This window comes from Limanda limanda, chromosome 3 (genome assembly GCF_963576545.1).
Source record: "Limanda limanda chromosome 3, fLimLim1.1, whole genome shotgun sequence".
In the NCBI taxonomy this organism is placed as follows: domain Eukaryota; kingdom Metazoa; phylum Chordata; class Actinopteri; order Pleuronectiformes; family Pleuronectidae; genus Limanda; species Limanda limanda.
In genome coordinates this window covers 17,977,786-18,001,455 of record NC_083638.1, presented here as the reverse complement: position 1 = coordinate 18,001,455, position 23,670 = coordinate 17,977,786, and the positions used below count along the sequence as shown (strand labels likewise).

Sequence of the window (23,670 nt, the reverse complement as noted above, 5' to 3'; positions counted from 1 at the left end):
GCTTTCTAGGCACAACAGCTGGCTGAAGCACAAGAGGCGACTGAAACCTGTGACATGAAGTCATTTCTACAGTCTGGTTTGATTCTCAACAATGCATCGGATCTTTCTACATTTTTTCTAAATAACAAAACCACTAACAGTTGGCAAGCAGAGAAAGTGAATCATATTAACACCCTGATCATTCAGTTGAAGAGCTGTCATCCATTTAAAGAATGCTCTGGTTATCAAACTGAGCAGTTTCAGATATAACACTTTTAGGAATTTAATCCACACACACACACACAAACACACACACACACAGTTGGTTAAAATTAGCTGTTTCATTAGGGTTTAAGAGGAATTCTGCAGTAAAATAGAAACTACGGTCTTTATGTCTGTTTTTTATTTACAGGATTGTATCTTAAATTCAGACTGTCCCACTACCTAAATAATATTTCAATCCTTGTAAATGTCTTAATCATTTTCACACTTCCAGTTCCTGCTAGAGCTCCTGACTCACTCGAATGATTGTTTTACTGTCTGGGTTTGAAACCAGTTCTGGATTGTGGCTGTGATACCTGGATAGATGAAGGATGGTCTCTTACAGATGAGTGTCAGTGAACATGGTGTGCTCCTTTTTCACAGAACTCAAGGCCTGGATGGCGTCCACAAACTCATCCTCCTCCCCGTACTGAAAGGAAATAGTCAGTCACAGCACTGGAGTCAGTGAAAAGGGGACAGAGAGCATTTTCCACTGTAGATATTTTGATTGTACATATTCTTTGAATGCACAGTGTAGTTCACTGCAGATGCTTTGTCCCTCTGGGGCCAAAATAAATCAGCTTGTGTTCAACATGAACAGAATAACATAATACAGCGTGATGAGGCAAACTGATTAAATGTTGAAATATAGTATTTTCATCAGACCTGTCTCTCACTTATGTTTCTTTTTGTGGGTTTTTGTGGAAGTGTGTCTGGAAATTAAATGATTAATCTACCTTTGTATAAAACATCTCGAGGTAACTTTTCTATAAGTTATGGAGTAATGCTCTGCTTCTTAAAAAATCTGATCTGCAATGGAAATTAGCTCTTTTACATTATGTTATTCATGCTGTATTTAAAATAGATATTCTATACTCTCGCTGCTCTTTCCCTGTTTTACTATTACATGTCTAATTTTCTCTTTTATACTAATATGTCACCTGTATTGAGGATACATTACTTGTTTTGAATATTTCTTTTTTTCTTCGTATGGGTATATTTTCATATGCGCTATTACAGGTTTCTACTCTACCTTCTACTCTACTGTACTGTACATAAAATGTAAACATATTTCCTTCCTCACCAGCCCGGAGTCAAGTCCCAGTGTGTTGTCCCAGTTTCCCTCCTCCTCTATCATCAGTGACTTCATGTCAATCAGCTGGCTGACACTGCGGTGCAGGGAATGCTGGGAATAGGCTTGACTGAGGTCTGTTTGGCTGGGGACCCGCAAGACAGACATGGGGCTGAACCGTGAGCTGCTGCCGATGATCTTTGTGTCTGTCAGGCCCTGAGGAACAGATTTGTTACTGTTGTTAACACAACAACAAATTTAATGTGGTCAGCAGTTGTGTGAGGTGAATATAATCTTGTTTATCAGATAAAACATGCAAAACCCTGCGATTCCAACCAACACATTATTCTATTTCTTCAAACAAATAACAAAACAAGATTCAAAGCTCAAATACATTTAGGTAACCCACAGCACAGACCCTTGATTATTTTACCTATACATGAAAACATCTAAAATCTAAATAAAATATAACACTTAATATTATATTACATTTGATTTTAAATTTGTATTAGGTGCCATTGTCATGACATTAACAATCAACAGGGGGCACTACTCAACAAGGACTGGACCTTCAGACAATACAGGAGAGGGAGTCAATCCTCTTCTTTTTTTATTTTCTGATTATTTATCATGAATAAACAAAAATATATGGGGAAAAAAAACAACCACAGTATTTGAATCATTAATTTCAAAATATATAAGATTAATTATCATACATCTTCCTGTTCCCACTAATGTAAAAATAAACCATGTGACTCATTGTAACCTTTATCAGTGTGAGAAATACACGCACACAAACACACACGCACACACACAGACACACACAAAAGCATGCTTATACACACTCACAAGTGAGACATGCGGAGGGAAGCACCCGGACGAACTCACAATCTCATACCTCAGTGTACACAGTGTAGCTTTTAAGCATAACGTTGCTGATCTCAACACAGTCTGCTACAGTGTCAAACTGCAGGGGGACAATAAAATAAACGTTTAGGGTTCTGAAAGTAAAATAGCAGGAAATAATCTTACTGTGGAGCGATTGGAGAGGAGCACAGAGCCGGGCTGATGTTTAGAGCACAAGTCAGTACAGGGCCTCTGAGAGACAGAGACAGAGAGAGAGAGAGAAAGAGAGAGAGCGAGATAGAGAGAGAGAGAGAGAGAGAGAGAGAGAGAGAGAGAGAGAGAGAGAAAGAGAGAGTTGTATATAATATAAAGGAAAGATATAAAGAAGAAAAATAGATCAAGACAGATTTACAGAGAATGAAAAGAGAAAAAAGAGACAAATTAAAGGAAACCAAAAAAATATAATATGGGGAAAAATAAATCGAGGCATGAAAAGGAAAAAATACATAACAATATGCAGGTAGTATTACAATGATGTCTACACTTACATAATGACATGAATGTATAAGGTGATGCTCACTCATGCTTCTCTTTGTTCTATTCTATTGTTCTGTTTTGGTCAGGGACCAGATGTAATGTGGCCTCTAGCTGATACTGATTTGCAGCCCCTCACTAATAATCTAAAAATTGTTGTCAAAACTAATATTTTGATCGAACAGAATCAGCATAAAAACAACAAGAAACCAATATATGTGTTAATTAATTCGTCAAAGAGCTATACAGTAACAGTTGTGGTTTCAGCCCCCTCTGGTGGAACTAGGAATGACAAATGTGTACTATTTGCAGGAAAAGAAAACGTTTCATTGAGAAACTTAGTGATTTCTAGAAATCAAATGAAATACTATTGAAACAGTATCATTTATTCTTCTAGTTCATCTTCCCTCTCCTGGATCCTAAACTTTCATCCTCTGTAACCCTGACAACCTACTGTCTCTGCTGTCTCCCCCTTAAACCATCTCGTCACTCTCTCTCTCTTTGTTCCCTTCACCATGTACGTCTCTCCCCCAGACTTCCTGGTGTTCTGTAGCATGACCAGCGGAGGGCGCTCTCTGGCTGATGGATTCTTCCTCAGGGCTCTGGAGGGGAGATAATAAGATCAACAGAAATCAGCCTTTTGTTCTTGTTCAAACTAACTTGTTCAAACTTAATTGTCAGAGTTGTTTCATGGAATGACTTGCATAAATTACAGTTTTATTAATGCAGCTTTACATGAACACATGCAGAGTATTTGACAAGAAATTCTATTCTATTTGTGCCATAACCCTTTAACATGCCACCCACTACATTACAATACCTTCGCAGCACTAGGCCCAGCAGTATTGCCAACAGGAACAGACCCAGCAGTGATAAAGTCAGGATGAACCACAGCTCGGAGTAAAAAGGGCTGGCTGACATGCTGACGCTCTCTTCACCACTTTCTTCAGGCTCAGGAGGACCTGCAGGGGGGAGAGGAAGAGAGGGAGAGGGAGAGGGAGAGGGAGAGGGAGAGGGAGAGGGAGAGGGAGAGGGAGAGGGAGAGGGAGAGGGAGAGGGAGAGGGAGAGGGAGAGGGAGAGGGAGAGGGAGAGGGAGATATAATTTAGATATAATATATATATATATATATATAATGAGATGTGGAAATAATAGTAGTTATAATAAAACATAAAACGAGTTAAACGAAATTTCTGAACATTTAGAGTAAGGTTTGAGCCTTTACTTGGGATTGACTTTAGCAGTGTGTGTGTATGTTTGTGTGTGTGTGTTACCCAGGCCTGTGGCAGGGCTGTATCTGATGGTGGGAGTGCTGGCACTGCCGCTGTTTGTGGTACACGTCACCTGAAATGACAGAGCTGAGAAGAAGAGAGCGAGAGAGAGATAAATTAAGTAAAAGGATTAAGAATTTAGGTTAAAATAAAGATAGAACATTGTTAGGAGTCAACGACTCGACAGCTTTCAGTCCTCTGTGAAGGTGCAAATAAACACAAAAGGAAAACATCTGATGGAAAACAGGAGAGATAGACATGTAAGAATTATCAGCAGCTCTTGAAATGCCCCCGTGATACTCATTGTTGGGTCAAACAAGAGGACCTACCTCTTATCCTGGACACATGTACACATACTCTGGTTGGCTCCCTCCCCCAAGCTACTTATATAATAACAAAGTGACTCTATGACCTTTTTTCTACCCATTTTATGTTTTTTTTTTTTTTTTTTTTTTTTGTGTGTGTTTGTTTTTCTGTTACATGTCTCTTTAAATAACTATGCAAAACAAAAATAAAAACAAGGTTTAAAAAAAAAAAAAAAGAATTATCAGCAGCAGCTCAATCTAACATTTAACTGTATTTTCGAAAAATGCTATATAAATTAAGTTTACTATAGTTATTATCATCAGTGATGTAACTCCCAAAACGATGCATCTCAATGATCAATAAGAAAGCCGATCGAATGAATTCTTATATTATTGAGGGAGGAAATTTGTGACTCAACTCAATTTGTGACTCAACACTCTCAAATGTGATTTAGATATAGGTTCATGATATTAGAAGCTTATTGGCCATAACTGTTACATGACCTATGTACTGGCCTGGCAAAGCTAATTAATTCAAACAATATTTCATCCTTTAATGGTAACTGTGCTAATGCTTAAGGACTGGAAGGAGTTAATCAATCATATTAAGCAAAGTTGGATGCTTCGGGGTCACAGTGGAGTTATATCTTTGTTTATATGTGGAGTATATTTCATGTTTATGTGTTTACTTGTTACAGTTGCTTTAGTTGACAGCAGCAGCACATACATCCTGTCTGACTGTGTATTTCTCTAACTGTATTATCCGTCTTTGGAGGTGGAGAACATGTCCATGATGTGTGTACATTTGTGTGTATTTGTCGTGTGTATTTGTCTTGTGTGTGCTCTCACTTTTCTGCGATGTGCGTGGAACATAGAGATAGCTGTAGAAGCCGGTATAGACCCTCAGCCGGCTCTCAGTCACACTGTACTCCTTCAGATATCCGTTGAGAGAGAAGGACCCCGCCCAGTCGAGCCAAATGACTGTCAGGTTACTGTCCACAGAGAACGGAGACACGTACTGGGGGGCTGGAGGGAGAGACAGAGAGAGGGAGGAAAAGGGGGAGGAGGGTAAGATAAACTTTGGATGTGATTTCATGTCGGTCATGACTGGTGACCTGTGAGGGCTGGGGGATTTCATGAGTCTGTTACCTTCACTGAGCGTGGTGACATTCGTCCAGTTGGAGGCGGTGCTGCCCATGTTGTTGAAGCAGGCAGCTCTCAGCTCATAGGTGGAGTACGGCTGCAGACCTGCACAGTTTACATGTGTTCATTCATAAATAACATATAAACACATGCAAACAACAAAGTATATGGTGGAATAAGCTTTGATCCTACTTTGAAGAAGGCTACAGTTCTACTGTTATTCCTCTTTAGAAAGCTTGGTTACATTTTTCTTCATAGATGCCCTGTTGGATTTAGTACATCCTGTGCTCTCTATTATTAAGTCACTCGCTACTGTGAATCCTGACTCTACTGTGTTTAAACTTGTTATTGTGTTATACTGGTCATTGCTCTTTTTTCATATTTTATTCCGTCTTTTATGACAGTGACATTTCATCGCAGCTTTGAATATATTTAAATATAAAGGCCTATTCTAGGGTAAAGAAAACAACATTTAGGGCAAAAACACCAAAACATAGAGGATAATTATATATTAAATTTCAGTCACTAGATCCCTTTCACCTAAATCCTTTAGAATGACAGAAACCATATCTGAGAATAATTTATCTGGCAGGTACTTTGACTTTGGTCAAATCCGTTAACATGGTGAATGCTAGATTTATGACCTTTACTGCAGCTAACCACCAGGTGGCGATCGCAAAACTTTGGCTAAACTTTTGGGGAGCACTCATATAATACATATTTATATACAGTTTATGTTGTCATCAATAATTGAAAATAAAATATCTGTACTTGACATTAAAATGAACTCACCTGTTACATTGTAGCTTCGCCTTTTGCCAAAGTAACAGATTTCAACTGGTGCTTCAGTGCATGGGAGGGGGACTGGCTGGGGGGGCTGCGGACAAGGTGATCTGAGATGTAGCTCACAGCTGGAAACAGAGAGAGAGACAGAGACAGATAGAGAGAGAGAGAAAGAGAGAGGGCGAGGACAGGTGGGTGATGAAAATAATTATAGTTATAATATTGACAATAATAATACAATTAATAACAATAATAGTTCCGATAATCCCTCTTATTTCGTCTCCTCACCTCTCAATGACTCCATTAGGCGCCAGGGGCTCGTCCCAGTCCAGCTGAACGGAGCGGGAGGTCAGTGTGACGGGACGAGGAGGGGGCTGGTGGGCTGGGGGTGCAGCCAAGGTGTAGAGCGCACTCACAGGACCCTGACTACAGCACTGGCAGATGTTCAAAACAGACATTTTAGCTACACTATTATTGAATGTACAACTTCAGTATCCTGGCAGAAAAAAATAGACACAATATGTGGCCTTACGTTTATTAAAGTATAAATGTTAATATGAAGGAAACACACACAACTGCATTAAATATGACCTAATATAACTATTACTAAAGTGGAAGTACTATTCTTCTACCTAAGTAGCTCATTGAAGAGCTGCAAAATACAGACAATTCTTTCTTTACCAGAAGGATGTGACTGCAAACCACACCTGTAAACTAGAGTGTGGATACCTGACCTGAGCCCGTTGAGTCGGGCTGTGTCTCAGTCAGGTCCGGACACAAAAAACAAAAAGCCTGTCGTGTTTGGTTGGGCTCAGTTAGTTTTCTCTCTGGCTTGGATTTAGACAGAAATTGCGTCCAGAGTCGCACTCTAATGTCAACTGAATATCCCATCAATCCAACTATATAAAAACTACTTTTTCTTACTAATTTGGAAATACTAGTCTATCACACAATGTTTCCAAAATAGGACCAGATAAGATATAACTTTCATGAACTAGTACATCTGTGTATATTACTTCAGAACATATTGCACACTACCCTGCATTGTAGTGCTACTACCTGATAACAGGTGCAGGCCTCCACTCCTACCCAGTACCGGGTGTAAGGCTGTAAACCATGGAGGGTCTGCTGATGGGATGTTCCCTCTGAGAGCTGCAAGAAGATGATGGTGAGGTTAATTTATATCTGAAGTCTGTCACCACCAGGGAGGAAGAGGATATAGCAGGAGAGGAAGAGGGAGTGATCACAGAAACAGGAAGAGAAGACAGATATGACTCCTCAAAACTTAGAGTTAGTACTAGTGTTGTGTTATTTACCAGTGTGTGGTTTTTGTGGCTCAGTGAGAACACTCTGTAAAGGCTAATAATCCCATTGGGTCGAGCTGGAGGATGAATGACCAGTGCTGCTGATGTGGCTGAAACACGTAGGAAAATGGGTGGGCCTACACCCTCAGGTGGAGCAGATCCCGTCCTCCCATTGGTCCACGGACTGTCGGTGCGACCGGCTGAATTCACTGCCCACACCTGTTGGTCAAAACCTCATATGAGCCATAATATCATGAAGTGAAAGGAAAACAATGCAGAGGGAACAGAAAGTGAGAGTCAGAGAAACTTTTATTTCCTCTGTCAGAAGATTTAAGATTTATTAAGTCTTAATGATGAAGACTTCTCTTAATTACCCAGCATCCACCAGACCAACAACAGGATAGAAGCCAATTCATTGGACCATCCATCAAAACCACCATCAGCAGTGAGAGCAAAACCTTTTCACCATGCAACCCAACACCAACATATCTGGCATGACAATTACTTTTCACCTTCATCAAGGAGTTATTCATTCACACACACACACACACACACACACAAACACACGCACAGACGCACACAAACACACAGTAATCTTATTTTCGTGCTTGTGTTGGGTATAATTAGAGGGTGTACACAGCACAGGGTCAGGCAGGGTGGAGATTTGCATGTGTAAGTCATCTGTAGCCTGTCAGAAGTGGTGCGGATGGCAGATGGATGGGTCCGAGCTCTCGTCTTGAAAGTGTGTGTCCGTGTGTTTGCGGTTTATTGTTTGTGGCCGTGATCGCGAACTCTGCGCGTGCATGCATGTGCTCGAAAGTGTGTTAAGAGTTGAATTAACCTCAATAATAGTCAATTAGGCCGTGATCAATCAGACTGATTGATCTAAGTGACAGCACAGATGGACAGAGACGGGAGAGGGGAAAGAAGAGGGGGAGGATGGAGAGAGTGGGGATGGTGAGGAGGAGGATGGGAGGAAGATTAGTCAAGACCCAAAGAGAGAGATCAGGAAAATGTTTATAATTTTCATTAATGAACTTTTACTGAGATAGTTTTAGTTCTGCAAATCAGATTATGTTGAAACTGTGCATGTTGGTTAGACAGACGACACAAGTGCACACTATTTGACTTTAGTGGGTGGTGGTTCATATTTAAAAACACATCAACCACATTGGCTTGATCTGTATTGCATTATTATGACTTATTGTACATAAATAGCTTTACACTTAAAGTTGATTCTGATGCTCCTTAAGATGCATATACATCTATTCCAACAGTCTGAGCTGTTGTGACACAGGACCAGGATCTGATGGTGGCAGGAAAAAGAAGAATGAGGGAAAGAACAGGTGCAGAGAAGTGAGAAGGAGGGGGCGAGGGATTGAAAGGAAGAAGGTACGTCAGGTAAAGGGCATCCTGTCACTCAGATGAGAAAAGGTCAAAGTGTGCAGCGGATAACAGAGAAGCGAGATGAGCCCACAGTGTTTGTATGAAGAAAAGTTTACTATTGAAACATATATTTGTTTGTCATCAAACTATCGCTGATTTTGGTCATAATACAACACAAATATGAAGTTTAGCTGATTCGGGCCCCTAAATATCTGAGAGATATGAGTTACATGTTTTGTTTGTATATGTATGTGTCTTTAATAATTAGTTCAACAGTAATTATGTCAACTACGTCTTGATTGTAACCTTTGATCAACAAGCTATTTGTGTTATTGTAATCACATTAGCAGAACATTAAAGGCACGGATCCCTTGTGAAGGGCACAACATGTCTAGTTAAACATCCTTCAGCATCAGGTGAAATAAAAGTTTTATACAACACACATCATGTGGTTTTTACACAAGAACTTTGACTTGACTTGTTGCGTTAAAAATTTTCAATTACATTTGCCTCTGCCATCATAAAAGTTAGCAATTTGCAGCAATAAAATATTTCTACCCAGCGACAACCATGTTCTTCCCCTGGTAGCAACAAGGTCTAAACCCCAACATGACGCAGGGCTGTATGCTTGATTAAGAAGTTTGTGGCACACAGACCAAACACAGAGAAAAAGTTCAAAACTAAATTCAGCCCAGATCACCTTGCCCTTGATCCAGCGCTGAAAGGTAGAACTCATCTCTTCATCCTTATATCATCGACAGACATTTTACTGCTTTCTCTCCGCTCCTCTCCTATTGGGCCATGATTTGGCTTATTAGACACAAAATAAAAATATACCCTGTTAGCTGCTATGGCAGCGAATGAGCCACCATGGCAACAATCCACTACAGGAAACTTCCAGACAGTATTCAAGCCTTTTTATTGGACGCCTGGACTGCGGACTTGATTTGATAGGCCGACACAGCTACTTGGCGGGTGCATCTACTTGGGGTGAAGGGGCTAAGTTGTGTGAAAGTGGGCAGTAATTAAAACCAAGCATAAAGCTGTCAATAGGAGCTTATGACCCAGTGTAATTAGCCTAATATGATTTCTCTCTCTGCACTGTGGTGTGCTAAACTGAACTGACTTATCGTCCTCGTGTATGCCTGAAACATGGGGAGAGAAAGGATGTGAGCCAGAGAGGAACACAGACAGATTAACAGCTAAATAAAAATAAAGCCGGGCAGATAGATCGCTCTGTAGATGGACAGATTCGCTGAGAAAATATAACGTGCTGCTTCAAAATAGCAAGGAGAGTAACTTCAGTGTTTACAGTTTCTACACTTCACACGTACGTTGACCTGCACACACAAACACGCTGTGTACACACGTGATCATGCACAACATACACATACCACTACCTTGTCCACGTACCCCACCGGCGAAGCCTCAGGGGACGTGTAGCGGTCACCATTAAAAGGTCCTTCCAATACAAGCTCTGTTACCATGGGGGCTAACAGTTAATTCGATTGGCTGGCTTGTAATCAGGAAGTGGGTGCTCTGAGGGCTCAGTGATTAATGGCTCTGTTGCCCGCCCGTCATCTCCCAAAGCTCCTCCCTCCCTCCCTCTGTCATAAATTAGGACCCTCGTAAATAAAGACGGCACCACAATCAGGCAAACTCAATCAATTACACAGGTTCTCTGGCCTCGGCTCGTATGTCTGACAGGCAGGAATACTAATGTTATTGTTACTTCCAAAGGGCTAGCCTGTCAATTAGTGTAGCAATGCACAACACAACAGCATAAATATGGACCCCTCCATTTAACACCTGTCTGATTACTTGGCTTGTGTGTGTGTGTGTGTGTGTGTGTGTGTGTGTGTGAGTGTGTGTCTGGACTTCTGGAAAGCATTTAATTGTGAAAACAGGACACATCTTCTGATGTGTCAGTCACATCAGATCTCTTCATCAAATGAGGTTCACAGATCACAATAAACCATTTCCATTTTTGTTGTCATGTCAAATGCAGAATATAAAAGGAGTGAATATTTCCATCAGACTAACATATAAATTAATAAATGTATTACTTTTATATAGCAGTGTAAATCTTTTTTAATTTCTCTATTATTAATGCTAACATAGTTATTTTAGTTCATTTTTACTCCCCTACCACTTGCTCCTTTTAGTTTTTTTCTTTGTTAGAGCACAATCTAATACAATTTAAGTAAAAACTGCTTGTGTGATGTCATCCAAGTGTCCACAAGCCCCGATTTTCAAATTCAACGATGTTCGATGGGCCGTGCATGCACCTCGTAGGAGGATATCAGCATAAATATAGACATAAAACACGGTGGAAATGACCTGAGACTCCAGAAGTGTTTTGTGGACTTAAAAACTTCACCCACCCCTCCAGTGGTGAGTAGATAATGAGTGAATTTTCATTTCTGGGTGAACTATCCCTTTAATATGTTATGATTTGGTGCTTAAAATTGAGCAGAATCGAATACCTTTTTATTTAGTTTATACATTTTTTACCATGGATTTTGTAAAGCTCTTTGTAACCTTTTTTAGATAAGTGCAATACAAATAAAGTTATTATTGTTATTAGTATTAATGAAACATTAAGTTGTGTTAGTTTCTCTAAACAAACTCACATACACAAAGCAATACCTGATACTGGTGTAGCGTGTATGGCTGGAGTCCTTCATCCTTGTATGAAGTGGAAACATTCCTGTAGACAAGTGTTGCCCCTTCACTTCTGTTGGTATCAGTGGTATGGTCCAGCCTACGGTACACTTCATAATGAAGGACTCTACCATTTGGCTGAGCTGGAGGGGACCAGGTGAGCAGAAAGGTGGTCTGCAGGCCGCTATGTTTGTCAGGCTGCAGGTCTAACAGTGGCGCTGCCTGTCCAGCAGGGGGAGCCTCCAGAGTGACTACGGATGACCAGTCACTGGAGGAGCAGCCAAGCGCTGTGCACGCCTCTAACCTCACCTCATACCTGCACACACACACACACACTCAATGGTTGACATCCATCTATCTGTAACTTGCACAAAAAAGCCAACAATCAAACAGATAATGTATAAATCACCAAACCATATCGAGAGTATAAATAATAATCGTTTTTTTGTGTGTGTATAATTATTTTTCATATAGAAAACAAATGATGCAAGCCAGTGAGAGAAGACAATCCATTCTGTCTTGAGGCAGATTTATATTTTAATTTGCTCCAGTGTTTGGTATGGTAAAAATTTGTTGTTATTATGATTTCCTTCTTTGATTCTTCCCTTTAAAAACAAAAGTAACAAAAGCTTAACATTTTTACTTCAGTTCCATTTCAGTGTAATTATTTAAAAGATATGTTAAATCAAACTATCTTAAGAAATTATTGTTTGACAGTTTTTTTAGAGAACTTAGATTATTAATTGAACTGACCAAGCAGTGCTTTTTGTCACCATGAGGTGGCACTCTGTTCCCTTCCTTGTTGCTCATTCTTATCTCGGATCTCCCCCCTACATTTTCCTTTATGCAGCTCTTACTGCACAGGGAAATATCTGAATGTTTGCTGTTAAACTTGTCTCTCCACCATTTTTGATTCATACATGAAAACAAAATAAATAATAAATGGGCCAAATTTACACAAGATTTTCATAAAATTGAAAATCAACGACATAATCTATACATATAGCTACTTTTATAATGACATAAAAGCCACCTGTGGTGAACTGTGGTCTGACTAACCTGTGATAAGGGGCCAGTCCATGCAGAGGGGTGTGTCGGTCAGAGAAGGCACGATCCTCTGGAGTGAACACAGTGCTGTTGATGCTCACCTGCACTGGATCTCTCTGATACACAGTGTAACTCACAATCTCTCCATTAGGACGCACTGGAGAACTCCACTCCACTCTCACCTGGAAAGACATACAACAGAGCATAAAACTTTAAAGATAGTATCAAGGTAAACGTCATTTTATGATTCAGCTGTTACTCGTGAATGACCCACCTGGCTTGGTCCCAGAGGCGTCAGTATGGGGAGACCTACACCAGAGGGAGATGACGGATGGGTCTTTGCTGAGTTGGCGGCGCTGCTCACCGTCCCTCTGCTGTTGTTGGATCGGAGAACGTAGCTGTACTCCACGTTTGGCAGAAGTGTGAAGTCGTGGTAATGTGTCTCCGAGCCAACGTAGATTACTTCCCCATCTCTGCAGAGTTCGTACCCTGAGATGACGCCATTAGGGTGCTCTGGTGGTCTCCAGGTAATCTCCACTGACTCTGGGCCAGTGACCTGAAAAAGAAAATACAATATGATTATTAAATCAGAATGAAAAGACTAGTTGTCACTCTGTTGTCAGTGTATTAGGTGCACCAAACAGGTGACAATTCAACTGTAGGATCATTTTGGAGGCTGCAGTTTAAAGTGCTGTTGAGCTGCCAGCTGTTTCTATTGTTATTCTACCTCACTGTCCCTTGGTACTGACCAGTCTTTGTTCAGCTGGTGCAGTGTGTCTGCCAGTAGATTTATGTAAATAAACTTTTATTTATTTATTTTTTTTTATCCCATTTCAGGAAATCAGGCTATATAACATAACACCGACAACTTCAAATTTCAAAATCTCTCTACAAGTTTTAACAAAAACTGAACATCATAACTTTTATGCAAGATGTTTTGACTGTTGCATTAGTCTGCATCAGTTTCAGCAAGGTGTCCCTAATAAACTGTTAACTGAGGTGTGCATTTGTAAAGTTCTGTTGTCTACATAGAGTCGTTAGTTTGATCCCTTGCTCCCCCTGCAGCTGAGTCTTCAGGTTTGAGGAGTTAAGGGGTCGTGTGAATGATTTATGATGGAGCGATAGAAATTGCTGCAAAACAAATCCAGTTTACTTTTATTCAATGTGGATTGAAATCCACAGCTCTAAGTATTGCACACAGAGTGTTGGGGTCAAAAATAAAAAAAGACACCTTGAGAGTCGGGGCATCCAGTCCAGTGGGCGGAGCCTCCTCAGTTACAGCAGACACTGTGGCGCTGGTGGTACACCCACCGCTGGTACAAGCCAACAGAAGCAGCTGATAGGTCGTGTGAGGCCGCAGATCTGACAACACTGCATTCTGGTCTATCCCACGGTAAACCTCATGGCTGTTCAGTTTGAGCACATATTGTGTAACCTCTCCGTTCTGGGTCAGTGGTTTGCTCCAGGAAGTGTTTATACTGGTGGATGTCATGGCGTCCACTGTGGGAGCTTCCACTGTGGCGGGCGGAGCCTCTAAGGTTGTGATGTTTGTATGAGGGCTGGTGATGCATCCCTCCGATGTACAGGCTACAACTGAGTAGCTGCAGAACAGAACAGAATGAAAGTTTTTAGATATATTTGTTTGCTTTGGTTCCTCAGATGCAACAATAGAACAAGCAGTACCTGTATGCTGTAAAAGGCAGGAGGTCTTCATCAGTGTAGCTGAGCACAGTCGGGTCAAAACTGAATGAGAAACTGACATTGTTCCTCTGAATCCTGCAAGACTGAAGAACCCCGTTGGGTTCTAAAGGAAGAGTCCATGAGACCAACAGCTGAGTGGGCTGACCTTGGAGGTGACTCACTGATGGAGGGGCCAGGCCACGAGGGGGGGCCTGTCTGGTTGCTACAGTTACCCAGGGGCTGCTGGTGTTGCCAGCGGGGTTGTGAGTACGGACACTGAACTCATACCGAGTCCAGGGACGTAATCCAGTCACCGTGTAGGAGAAGATTTCTGTCTGTTGTGGGGATGATTCTCTGAAGAGAACCTGATGGAGACAAGGGTGGAAATCAAACTGAAAACCAAGACATACTGACCTGTGTGAAATATGCTTTTTGTTTTAACACAACATCTTTATCAGTTATGAGAACAGATCCAAGGTTTAGCACAACTGCTTAATTTGGTTGGGAGCTCCTGAGTATTCTATCTAAATTACAAACGACCTGTAAACTTGAATATCACTGCCTGTATCTTCAGAGACGTGTCATTATTGTCACCCACCTTTCCCCTTTCAATACTCTCTTCATTACTTCTTCCCTGCCCCAATTCTTCCTGACTTCTCCCAAGTAAGAAATACTCTCCAATCGGCCCATTGGGCTGGGTGGGAGGTCCCCAGCTGAGTGACACGCGGTCGGAGCCCACGAAGAGAGGCTTGGGGGGGGGCTGGGAAGCAGGTGGAGCAGCTGCGGTGGTGACGTGCTGAGGAGGTGTGTGTGTGCATCCTGCTGAGGTACAAGCTTCAAGAGTCAATGCGTAAACAGTCCACGGCTCCAAACGCCGAAACAGGAAGCTGCGTGACAGGCCGCTGAACTCCAGGTTTCCTTCACTGTACAAGTTGTACATCTGGAGAGGAGGAGAGGGAAAGCAGGGAAGAGACGAATCAAGAGTGATGGGAGAGGAGGTAAAGTAGGTGGGTTAGGAAACACATCAGAGAAGTGTCTCTCTTTGACTGATGTAATTTCAGCTGCAGGCCTGTTGCTGTGCAGTAAGTGTGAATCAGAATATAAGGGAACTGTGGCCATAAACATAATAATGAAAATAATTCAGAATATTTTAAATTGATAACTCATGAGTGCACTTGTTTTCTACTGTTTCCAAAGTAGCACATTTACTATTAAAGCAGGGCCCTATTCCCTCAGGGTCACAAAAACGTGACTGAAAGTTGAACTCCATGTTTATTTGCCTCGCCACAGAAAGCAAATTTATTATTCAGCGCTTAGTTCGCACAAATTGAATATGACTGTGAGGCGAAGGTTTGCCACTGATACATTTGCGCATTTGCTATCAACTACCATACTACCAGTTTTAGCAGTGGTTTCTCCTGATTCCATTCTATTGATTACTTTAAAGATATTAAATAAAAACTGAGAAAATGTAATACAGTACTTTGAGTAAATCTTGTGGAGTAGAAAGTACAGATATTTGCTTAAGTGTCATGGAGTAAAAATGACCTGTACCTGTAAGTAAATCTACTTAAATAGGTTCAGATATATGACAAATGTACTGAAGTACAGTGAAAAAGTAAATGTACTGTTACTACTGTATCTTCAACTATACTGGTAATATCTGAGGAGCACCATGCCCCACATCATATGTTCCCTGTATTTGTTGTGTTACACGTACCGTGATGACTCCATTCGGAGCATGTGGTTGATCCCAGCTCAGCAGTAACGCTCTACCCTGCTCCCGCTGCTCCACGGTGAAGTTAGCCAGGCCAGCCGGAGAAGCCTCCAGGGTCCTAATGCCGACCAAAGGACTGGACACACTGCCTGAAGGGTTACACATCTAGACTCAGTGTACTGGTTCAGTGGCTTGTGCTGATATTATGTATCCCCAATGTTTTAAAATAAGCTGCTGATCATATTGAACCTACCTGCCCCGTTCACAGCCTCCACTCGAAGACTATACTGACTGTATGGTTCAAAACCGTAGACTGTCGCTTCGAAGACTGAACCCTGAGAGAAAACAGAGAAACAAAAAAAGAAGGATGGAATGAGTGCAAGGAAAGAGAAGAAGAAACAGGGCAAAGTAAGAGAGAGGGATTAGATGGTGACAGGAATACGGAGAAGGACGGAAAAGTGGGGAGACAAAGGAATGATCATGCAAGAGTTCAGAAGAGAGAAATTGAAACGGAGAACTATTCGCCAGCACGAGAAGAGCTTCAGGAAATTAGTTCCACAAACAAACCCTGCATGAATAAAACCATAACATTACTCATTAAAATCGGGGGAATGAAAGAACAGTGAGACAATGGCGAGCTAAGATGACATGACATGGGAGTTGTGATATCAACATTTCAACATCCAGGCTCTGTCATGGTAAAGTAAGTAGACACCAGAGAAGTGGCAGAGACAGAGAGACTGGCAGGCAGGCAGCCGTCCCTTATGGGTGAATTCAAAGCTTCCACATCGGGTGTTTTATGGTACACATGCACCCTTTCATATCAGACACACACAAAGATACACAAACGCAGAGTGTCTGCCAGTAGCTTTAGGCCGTGGGACCCAGCCCAACGCCCTGGCACACACAGAGTAGTGTGTGTGTATGTGTGTGTGACACAGTGGGAACAACATTTACTAATTGATAAGAGACACACTGTTGTTTCAAAAGGCCCTGGTGTGTGATGACATGGTAGTCAGGGAGCAATCAGCTCCAGGATTTGTTTATGACTGTGAGCTTTGAATTAGGTATGAGAATGATGTTTTTATGTGTATGACTGCACACCATAGGAGGCTTAAATTTTTATATATGTTGACTCTGCAGTTTTTTTTAAATTTTGCAATTGTCTGTTCAGGACTGTACGCTTTCACATAAGCGAGCATATGTAAAGAGATTAACTGGTAACCCTCTTCAATGCAGCGGCGAGAGGATCAAAAAGGCTCCGATTCAAACGGAATCAAATGAAAAACCCTGACAAATCACCGTAGCGTGGCACCAAGAATGAACTGTCTGAACAACAAGCAAAATGCATGTATTCACAGTTTTCATGTCTGGGAGCCAACATGTTTTTCATCCACAGTAAAATAGGATTAATAAGCCCCTAGACACAAGCTAAATCCTCCTGCAAATCACAGCACTTCTCAGTCGAGAGAGAGAGGGAGGGAGGGATGCAAAGAGAGAGACACAAGGGGTGGAGAATGATAGAAAGAGAGACGGGTGGAGGGAGTGACAGATAAAAACCGAAAGAAAAAAGGCACAAGAATGACATACATACATATATATATGCGTGTGTGTATAGAAAATAAGTTGATGTCGGGGTAGGAAAAGAAGCGTGAGTTAGTTAATAAATAACAAAGGAAAGAAAAACTGAGGTAAGGGGGGTTTGAGAGAGAAAGGGGAAAAAAAATCCCCCTCTATTTGTCAGTAGAGGGAGGGAGGGACGCAAAGAGAGAGACCAGTGGTGGAGAAAGATAGAAAGAGAGAGGGGTTTAGAAAGTGAGAAATAAAGAGAAAGAAAAAGGAGATGGGCCTGCTATTAATGTACATATAAGTAAGTTGATATTGGACAGAGAATTACAAAAGAGAGTGAGTAAGTTAATAACTGACAAAGGAAATGAAAAAAAGAAGAGAGGGAGGGAGGGAGAGGAAGACAGAGGGAGATTGAGCGAATGGTTAAATAAAAAGAGGGGAGGAAGCTAAAGTGGAAGAGAAAAAAAAGACAGATGTGGCAAAAGGGAGAGATAGATTAAGTGAGCGGGAATGAGAGATCTCTCTACCTTAAAAGCCGGTGAAATATGTGAGGCATGTGGCCTATAAAGCGGTTAACATATGCACATTGTCAATAGCAGCATCTGGCGCTGGCAGCTTTTATAGGAGCATGGAGACTCTGCTACACGCCTCTAGATGGCAATACATTCAAACACTTTATCACTGAAACACACCGCGTTAATGGCCTCCTCGCTGCATCACACACACACCGACACACACACACACACACACACAGACACCGACACACGCAGACAGACAGTAATCAAATGGTGTTACACTAAAACACACTACTATTACATTACATTAACAGCTCCCTCAATAACCATTTCTCTCTCATACATACACACGCGCACACAAACACACACACATAAACAACCACAACCACACAAAACAAAACATACAGTATGCTGAGAAATAATAACATGATCATTTTCAAACGATATACAATCTCTGCAGTGGATATGAACGCCACACAACTTGAACTGTATTTCCCAACATAGTATTTGCATCTGTTTAGATCAGTTTACACCTTCATCTCATTCTGCCTATAGGCCTCTCTGATTTCATTTGAACCTTTGTTTTCATTTAGATTTTATTCCTGTCTTTACATTTGATGTAGTGTTTGGTGTCTATGCCTCCTCATCTTTACTTTTAAAAAGTTTTCTCTAATAATGCGAGATAGGGTCTTGATTGAGCATTTTCATCGATTTCTTCAAGAGTCATTCAAGGATTTTGATGAAATAAATCATGTTAGGGAGAACGATATCTTTGAGTGTCTGCAACTTGGTGCAAGTCAAAATACAAATCCTGATCTAGTGAATATAAATGTGGTTTCATCAGAGGACTGTTGGGCCTTGGTGGAGGTATGAACTTAACCGAGTGCTATTGTCGATATTCTTGTGTTTATATATGATGAATAATCGGGTGTCCTTGGGTGTTTAGAAAGGCACCAGGAAAGAAATGATCATTTACTATTAATCATCTGAACTGTAAGATTAATCACTTAGAGCTATTAAATGGTTTTCTAACCATTGTTTAGTTTAACAATGGGTGTTTAGGATTCTAGTGTCTGTGTTTCTCTTTTTTCAGCATCATAGGTAAAGTTAAGGATGTATTTATGCGATTGTCAACGACTGTACAATAATAGCAAAAAAATCCTTTTGCTTAATGGTGGATTTTCTATTACATCTGCTTTGAATAAAGACCAACCTAGGAGGACCATAGAACAGCAACAATGTTAGATATGAAAGGAAAAGGTTCTTGTCAAGCGAGATCCAGGGGCATGAGCGTGTGCGTGTGGATGATCAAAGTCTCTAGTTAATCATGCCAAATGCAAGAGAACAGAGGAGGAGCAAGAAGTCAAGAGAGAGATGGAGGGGGGTGTCAACAAGACAGAAGGAGAGAAAGGAGACAACGCCAGGACAGAACAGAAGAGACAGGAAGAGGTTGTGCTAATTTATACATTAAAGAGCCCTCAGATCTTACATGGTTCAACACGACTTAGCATCGAAGGCAACGAAGCAATCTATTCAATCTTCTATTTCCTCATTCTGTCCTCTTTGTGTGAGCCCAGCTACAGCAGGGGTCCTCCGGACAGTGTGTGTGTGTGTGTGTGTGTGTGTGTGGGGGGGGTTATCTGGGTAGCCTTTATAACAGGGTCAGTGTGCATGTATGCTTCTTGAACTTTGTGCACATTTATCATTACCAGTTTTTATGAGTGTGCATTTGTACGTATCCTAACCTGCCCACGCTTCCCAAGATGAAGTGCGCGTGTGCAACTGCACATCTGTGTTTGTGCGTGCGTGCTTGTGTGTGATATTCAGGTGGAGAGGCATGGTGCGGCTGGGGGGACAGTGTGTGATACTAATTAAGAATAACCATGTGTATTTGTCAAAAGAATTATGCTGATTATTTCACAAAGGGTTCAGCGCTGGGCCCTGCAGAGACGGACCAACATTAGCATATGGCCACACACATACACACACACACACACACACACACACACACACACACACACACACACACACACACACACACACACACACACACACACACACACACACACACACACACACACACACACACACACACACACACTTCTAAGAAACAGAAGTATTCCTAATAGTAGGTGAGTGGAGTCCAGCTTTTCTACCTCTGGGACGTTTCTCTCCACAGGTCTTATCTGGACTCTGTCTTGTCATAGTAAGACCTGCAGAGATAATAAAGCACCACGCTGTTTCACCTGTGCCTCAGTTCTTTAGGTGTGTGGTAAAACATGCCAACTGAAGATATGATTCAATTCAATTCAGTTCAATTCAATGCTTCAGTCCAGTCTATTAGCACAAACTGTGCCCTGTCCAGCCCTGTGAGAGCAGTAATTGTTTTCAGAGGTTTCTGAGGTCAGCCAGCGCCCCCAGAGGTCAGCCCCCCATGCCAAGCTCTCAAGCCAAGTTTGTGCGTGTGCATGTATTTATGTGTGCATGCCTAATTCAAGGCTGCTGGCACAATCACCCTGTGTCTGTTTGCAAATGCCCTGCATGGGTGTCCCTGCTAGTCAGTGTGCGTTAGACATACCCTGACACATACAGACGTTTATGCAACACGCACACGCACACGCACACATACACCGAGTGCCATCAGGCATGTGTTTGTCTGTGGCCAGCACAGACATAGAGAGGGACTGTAGGGGTCTGGAACAGGCGTGCCCACTTCACACCGACAGCCATGATTGGCTTTGGCGGTTATAGACCGCAGGAGCAGTGAATTTGGAATTTATGCGTGTGTGTGTGTACTATGTGGCCAAAGACCAATGGATATAGCCTGACGAGTGAGGGACTGTATGCTTCAAATCACAGATATCTCCCTAACTTAAAATTAGTCAAATAAATTGAAGCTGAACTGGAGCCAGTTTTGTGAAATATAATTCTTGATTAAATATGTTGATATTAAAATGTTATCTGAACATTGAGTGTCGTGGCAGTTTTTTTTAACAACTTGATTGAGAGTTCATCAATTTACCAATGGATGGACTTTATTTCTTACTGCCAAATGTAAACACAAAGAGTCTCAATGCATGTCCAGGCAGGAACACACACACTCTAAAGTGAAGGCCATCATATCATGGTTGCAGCACTAAACGCCCATTAAGACAAGTGGAGGGCACTACACTGGATGGTGTGGCCTCTTCACAGACAGACACACAATAACACACAACCTGTCATTACCCAGCAATAGAGAGCGAGAGAGAGAAAGAGGAAGCAAGCGAACATATACAAAACTCACTTGAAAAAAAATCACTTGACAGAGTGAGAAGGAGACAAAGGAAGAGGGGATGAAGGGGGCAAAGATTCTGGATTAGAATAACATAAAAGCCGTAATTTGTGACGTAGGTAGAGAAAACCCACATGGAAATGGAAAGTGATGGAGGGAGGCCTGAGCAGCATGGAGCGCCGGAGGGAGGAGTTGAGAAAGAGATTGCAGTTGGGAGAAGGGGGAGTGTTGCGGCCTGATTATTTGGCTGTTTATGCAGAATGCTGAGAGCCCTCCAATCAGAGTTGGAGACCTCTAACTAAGGGGTCTGATAGGCCGAGGGCCTAACGAACTTTGCATCCGAGTCTCCTCATCCTCTCCTCTAATCCTCCCTTCCTCACTTCACCTGTCTCTTCCTCCACTTTCAACCTCCTCGTCACTCTCTCCTCACCCTGTGTGCACTCAGCTCTCCATTCCTTTCGCCCCTCCACTCTTCCATCTCTCTCATTTGTTAGAGGGTGTCACTCAGTGCAAGGGCAAAGTCTTGTCATTCCTATTCCTTGGACCACCCTTTATCCTCTGCTCCTCTGGTTAAGTGACGCAAACTGGAGAGCTGAGCTGTGAGTAAGAGCTACAAGCAACAAGTGATGGAGTAAAGCTGTTATTCAATCCTTTTTCCATGTCCTTTTACTTATTTTACTGTATAAAGATATAACAGGGATGTGACAGGTCTATCAAATTAAAGATGCCTAAATCTACCGAGGATAAATACATTTCCATGGAAAAGGCATTTAGATTTTCATGAAATGCATGCAAAAACTACTCTACTGAAGTTTTGTGGAAGGGTGAGGCCTGACCCAAGCTGTGCTTTAAATAAATTATTTAACATGTGGGGACACCTTTGCTGAGTCTTGATACCAGTGTGAGATTATTGAGTAACAATCTGAGAGTCAAGGAGGTCACCACATGTCGCCATGAAAGAGTCTGACGCCAATCCCCATATAGGGATGAATCAAAGGGTTTATAAACTGCAGAGGTGCAGACAGGTGGAGTTTAATACTTTTGGTCCGAGCTACGTACTTCCTGCTTCTAGTCTTTATGCTAAGCTAACAGACTGCTTATATATAACCTAAACATACTCTCAGCAAAAAAATTCATTCAGTAAATGTAACAGTCTTTCTTCATCTTAAAATTCTAAAAGTTGAAGTATTTCAAAGCATGTGTTTAACATCATCACTTGTTTGTTGCGATCAAATCATTCCACACACCTGCAGGACATACATGTACACACATCATACTCCGATAACATGTCCATACTTATAAATGTCTTCTGGCGACACATGCCTAAGTACACATATTCTGACTGCGTAGGTCAAACACACACACACGCACACAGTCTGAACCTCTTGTTGGCTTTGAGACACAGTTCGCCAGCTGGCCCTCGCTGTCCCGCGTTCTCTGACGGGCTCTTAATGGTAAACTAACAGATTGTAAACATTCTGCTAGCGCTCTCTCTTTCTCCACTCTCTATATTAATCACTCTCTCTTTTTCTCTCTCTCTTCTCTCTTTACACTCCTCTTCCCTCACTTCTTTACCTTCTCCTTTGCCTTGCTCCCTCTCTCTCTCCCCATCCCTCCTTCTCTTTTCCTCTCTCTCCCTCGCTGTCTCTCTTTTGCTTTTCCTGGGGTATTTTTTAAACAATGTGTCCTTCATGTACGGTTGGTTACGGGGCGTACAGAAGGACATCATTAGCGCTGGTGGTTAAGCTGTAATTTACACCATTACCGAGGTAGGGGCCATTTTTATTGCCTAGTAAATTTCAGCTCTGAAATATTTAGACCATATGGCTCAATTTGTGTAATAACCTTAATTTCCAAGCACCCTTCAGCTCCCTTCAGCGCCGGCTGTTGTTGGCGGATGGCAGAATGGTGTGTGTACACGTTCATATGTGTGTGCACGGTTTGGGTTTGGAGCACATACACACAAACATGCACACACTTTCACGCACACAGAAACATGGACATGGCGAAAATTGTAACGCATACTCTCAACATTACACACACTCTTTCACACGCGCTCCCCCATTCATTCATTCACACAAGCAGAAACACACACGAACGCACATACACGTATGTATGCATGGCGGTAGCAGATTAATAGGGTGTCAGCTTGTGTTTGGGTGAGGGAGCGTCAGGCGTCGGCCAGATGGTTCTCAGGGATGATGACTGTCAGGGGTCCTGCTCTGATCAATGGGATGTATTAATACAGCACACACACGCGCACGCACACAAATAACACACACACACACACACTGTTGCACATACACACAAAAAACATTTTA

At 41.8% G+C, this 23,670-nt stretch overlaps 1 protein-coding gene across 1 annotated transcript in view; it reads right to left on the bottom strand.

The window, feature by feature from the left end:
• Positions 1–580: 580 nt before the first annotated feature.
• Positions 581–23,670, bottom strand: part of ush2a (Usher syndrome 2A (autosomal recessive, mild)) — a 192,888-nt gene continuing 169,798 nt past the window's right edge. Inside the window, exons 73-92 of the mRNA XM_061068445.1 lie at positions 16,245–16,326; positions 15,995–16,140; positions 14,873–15,214; positions 14,278–14,639; positions 13,826–14,195; positions 12,869–13,150; positions 12,607–12,776; positions 11,533–11,863; positions 7,510–7,716; positions 7,253–7,345; positions 6,482–6,627; positions 6,203–6,321; positions 5,417–5,515; positions 5,117–5,293; positions 3,966–4,049; positions 3,513–3,654; positions 3,207–3,294; positions 2,345–2,410; positions 1,325–1,528; positions 581–670 (exon numbers count right to left, since the gene is read on the bottom strand). Of these exons, the coding sequence (XP_060924428.1) occupies positions 581–670; positions 1,325–1,528; positions 2,345–2,410; positions 3,207–3,294; positions 3,513–3,654; positions 3,966–4,049; positions 5,117–5,293; positions 5,417–5,515; positions 6,203–6,321; positions 6,482–6,627; positions 7,253–7,345; positions 7,510–7,716; positions 11,533–11,863; positions 12,607–12,776; positions 12,869–13,150; positions 13,826–14,195; positions 14,278–14,639; positions 14,873–15,214; positions 15,995–16,140; positions 16,245–16,326 (3,600 nt within the window). The remainder of the gene's footprint in view (positions 671–1,324; positions 1,529–2,344; positions 2,411–3,206; positions 3,295–3,512; positions 3,655–3,965; positions 4,050–5,116; positions 5,294–5,416; positions 5,516–6,202; positions 6,322–6,481; positions 6,628–7,252; positions 7,346–7,509; positions 7,717–11,532; positions 11,864–12,606; positions 12,777–12,868; positions 13,151–13,825; positions 14,196–14,277; positions 14,640–14,872; positions 15,215–15,994; positions 16,141–16,244; positions 16,327–23,670) is intronic.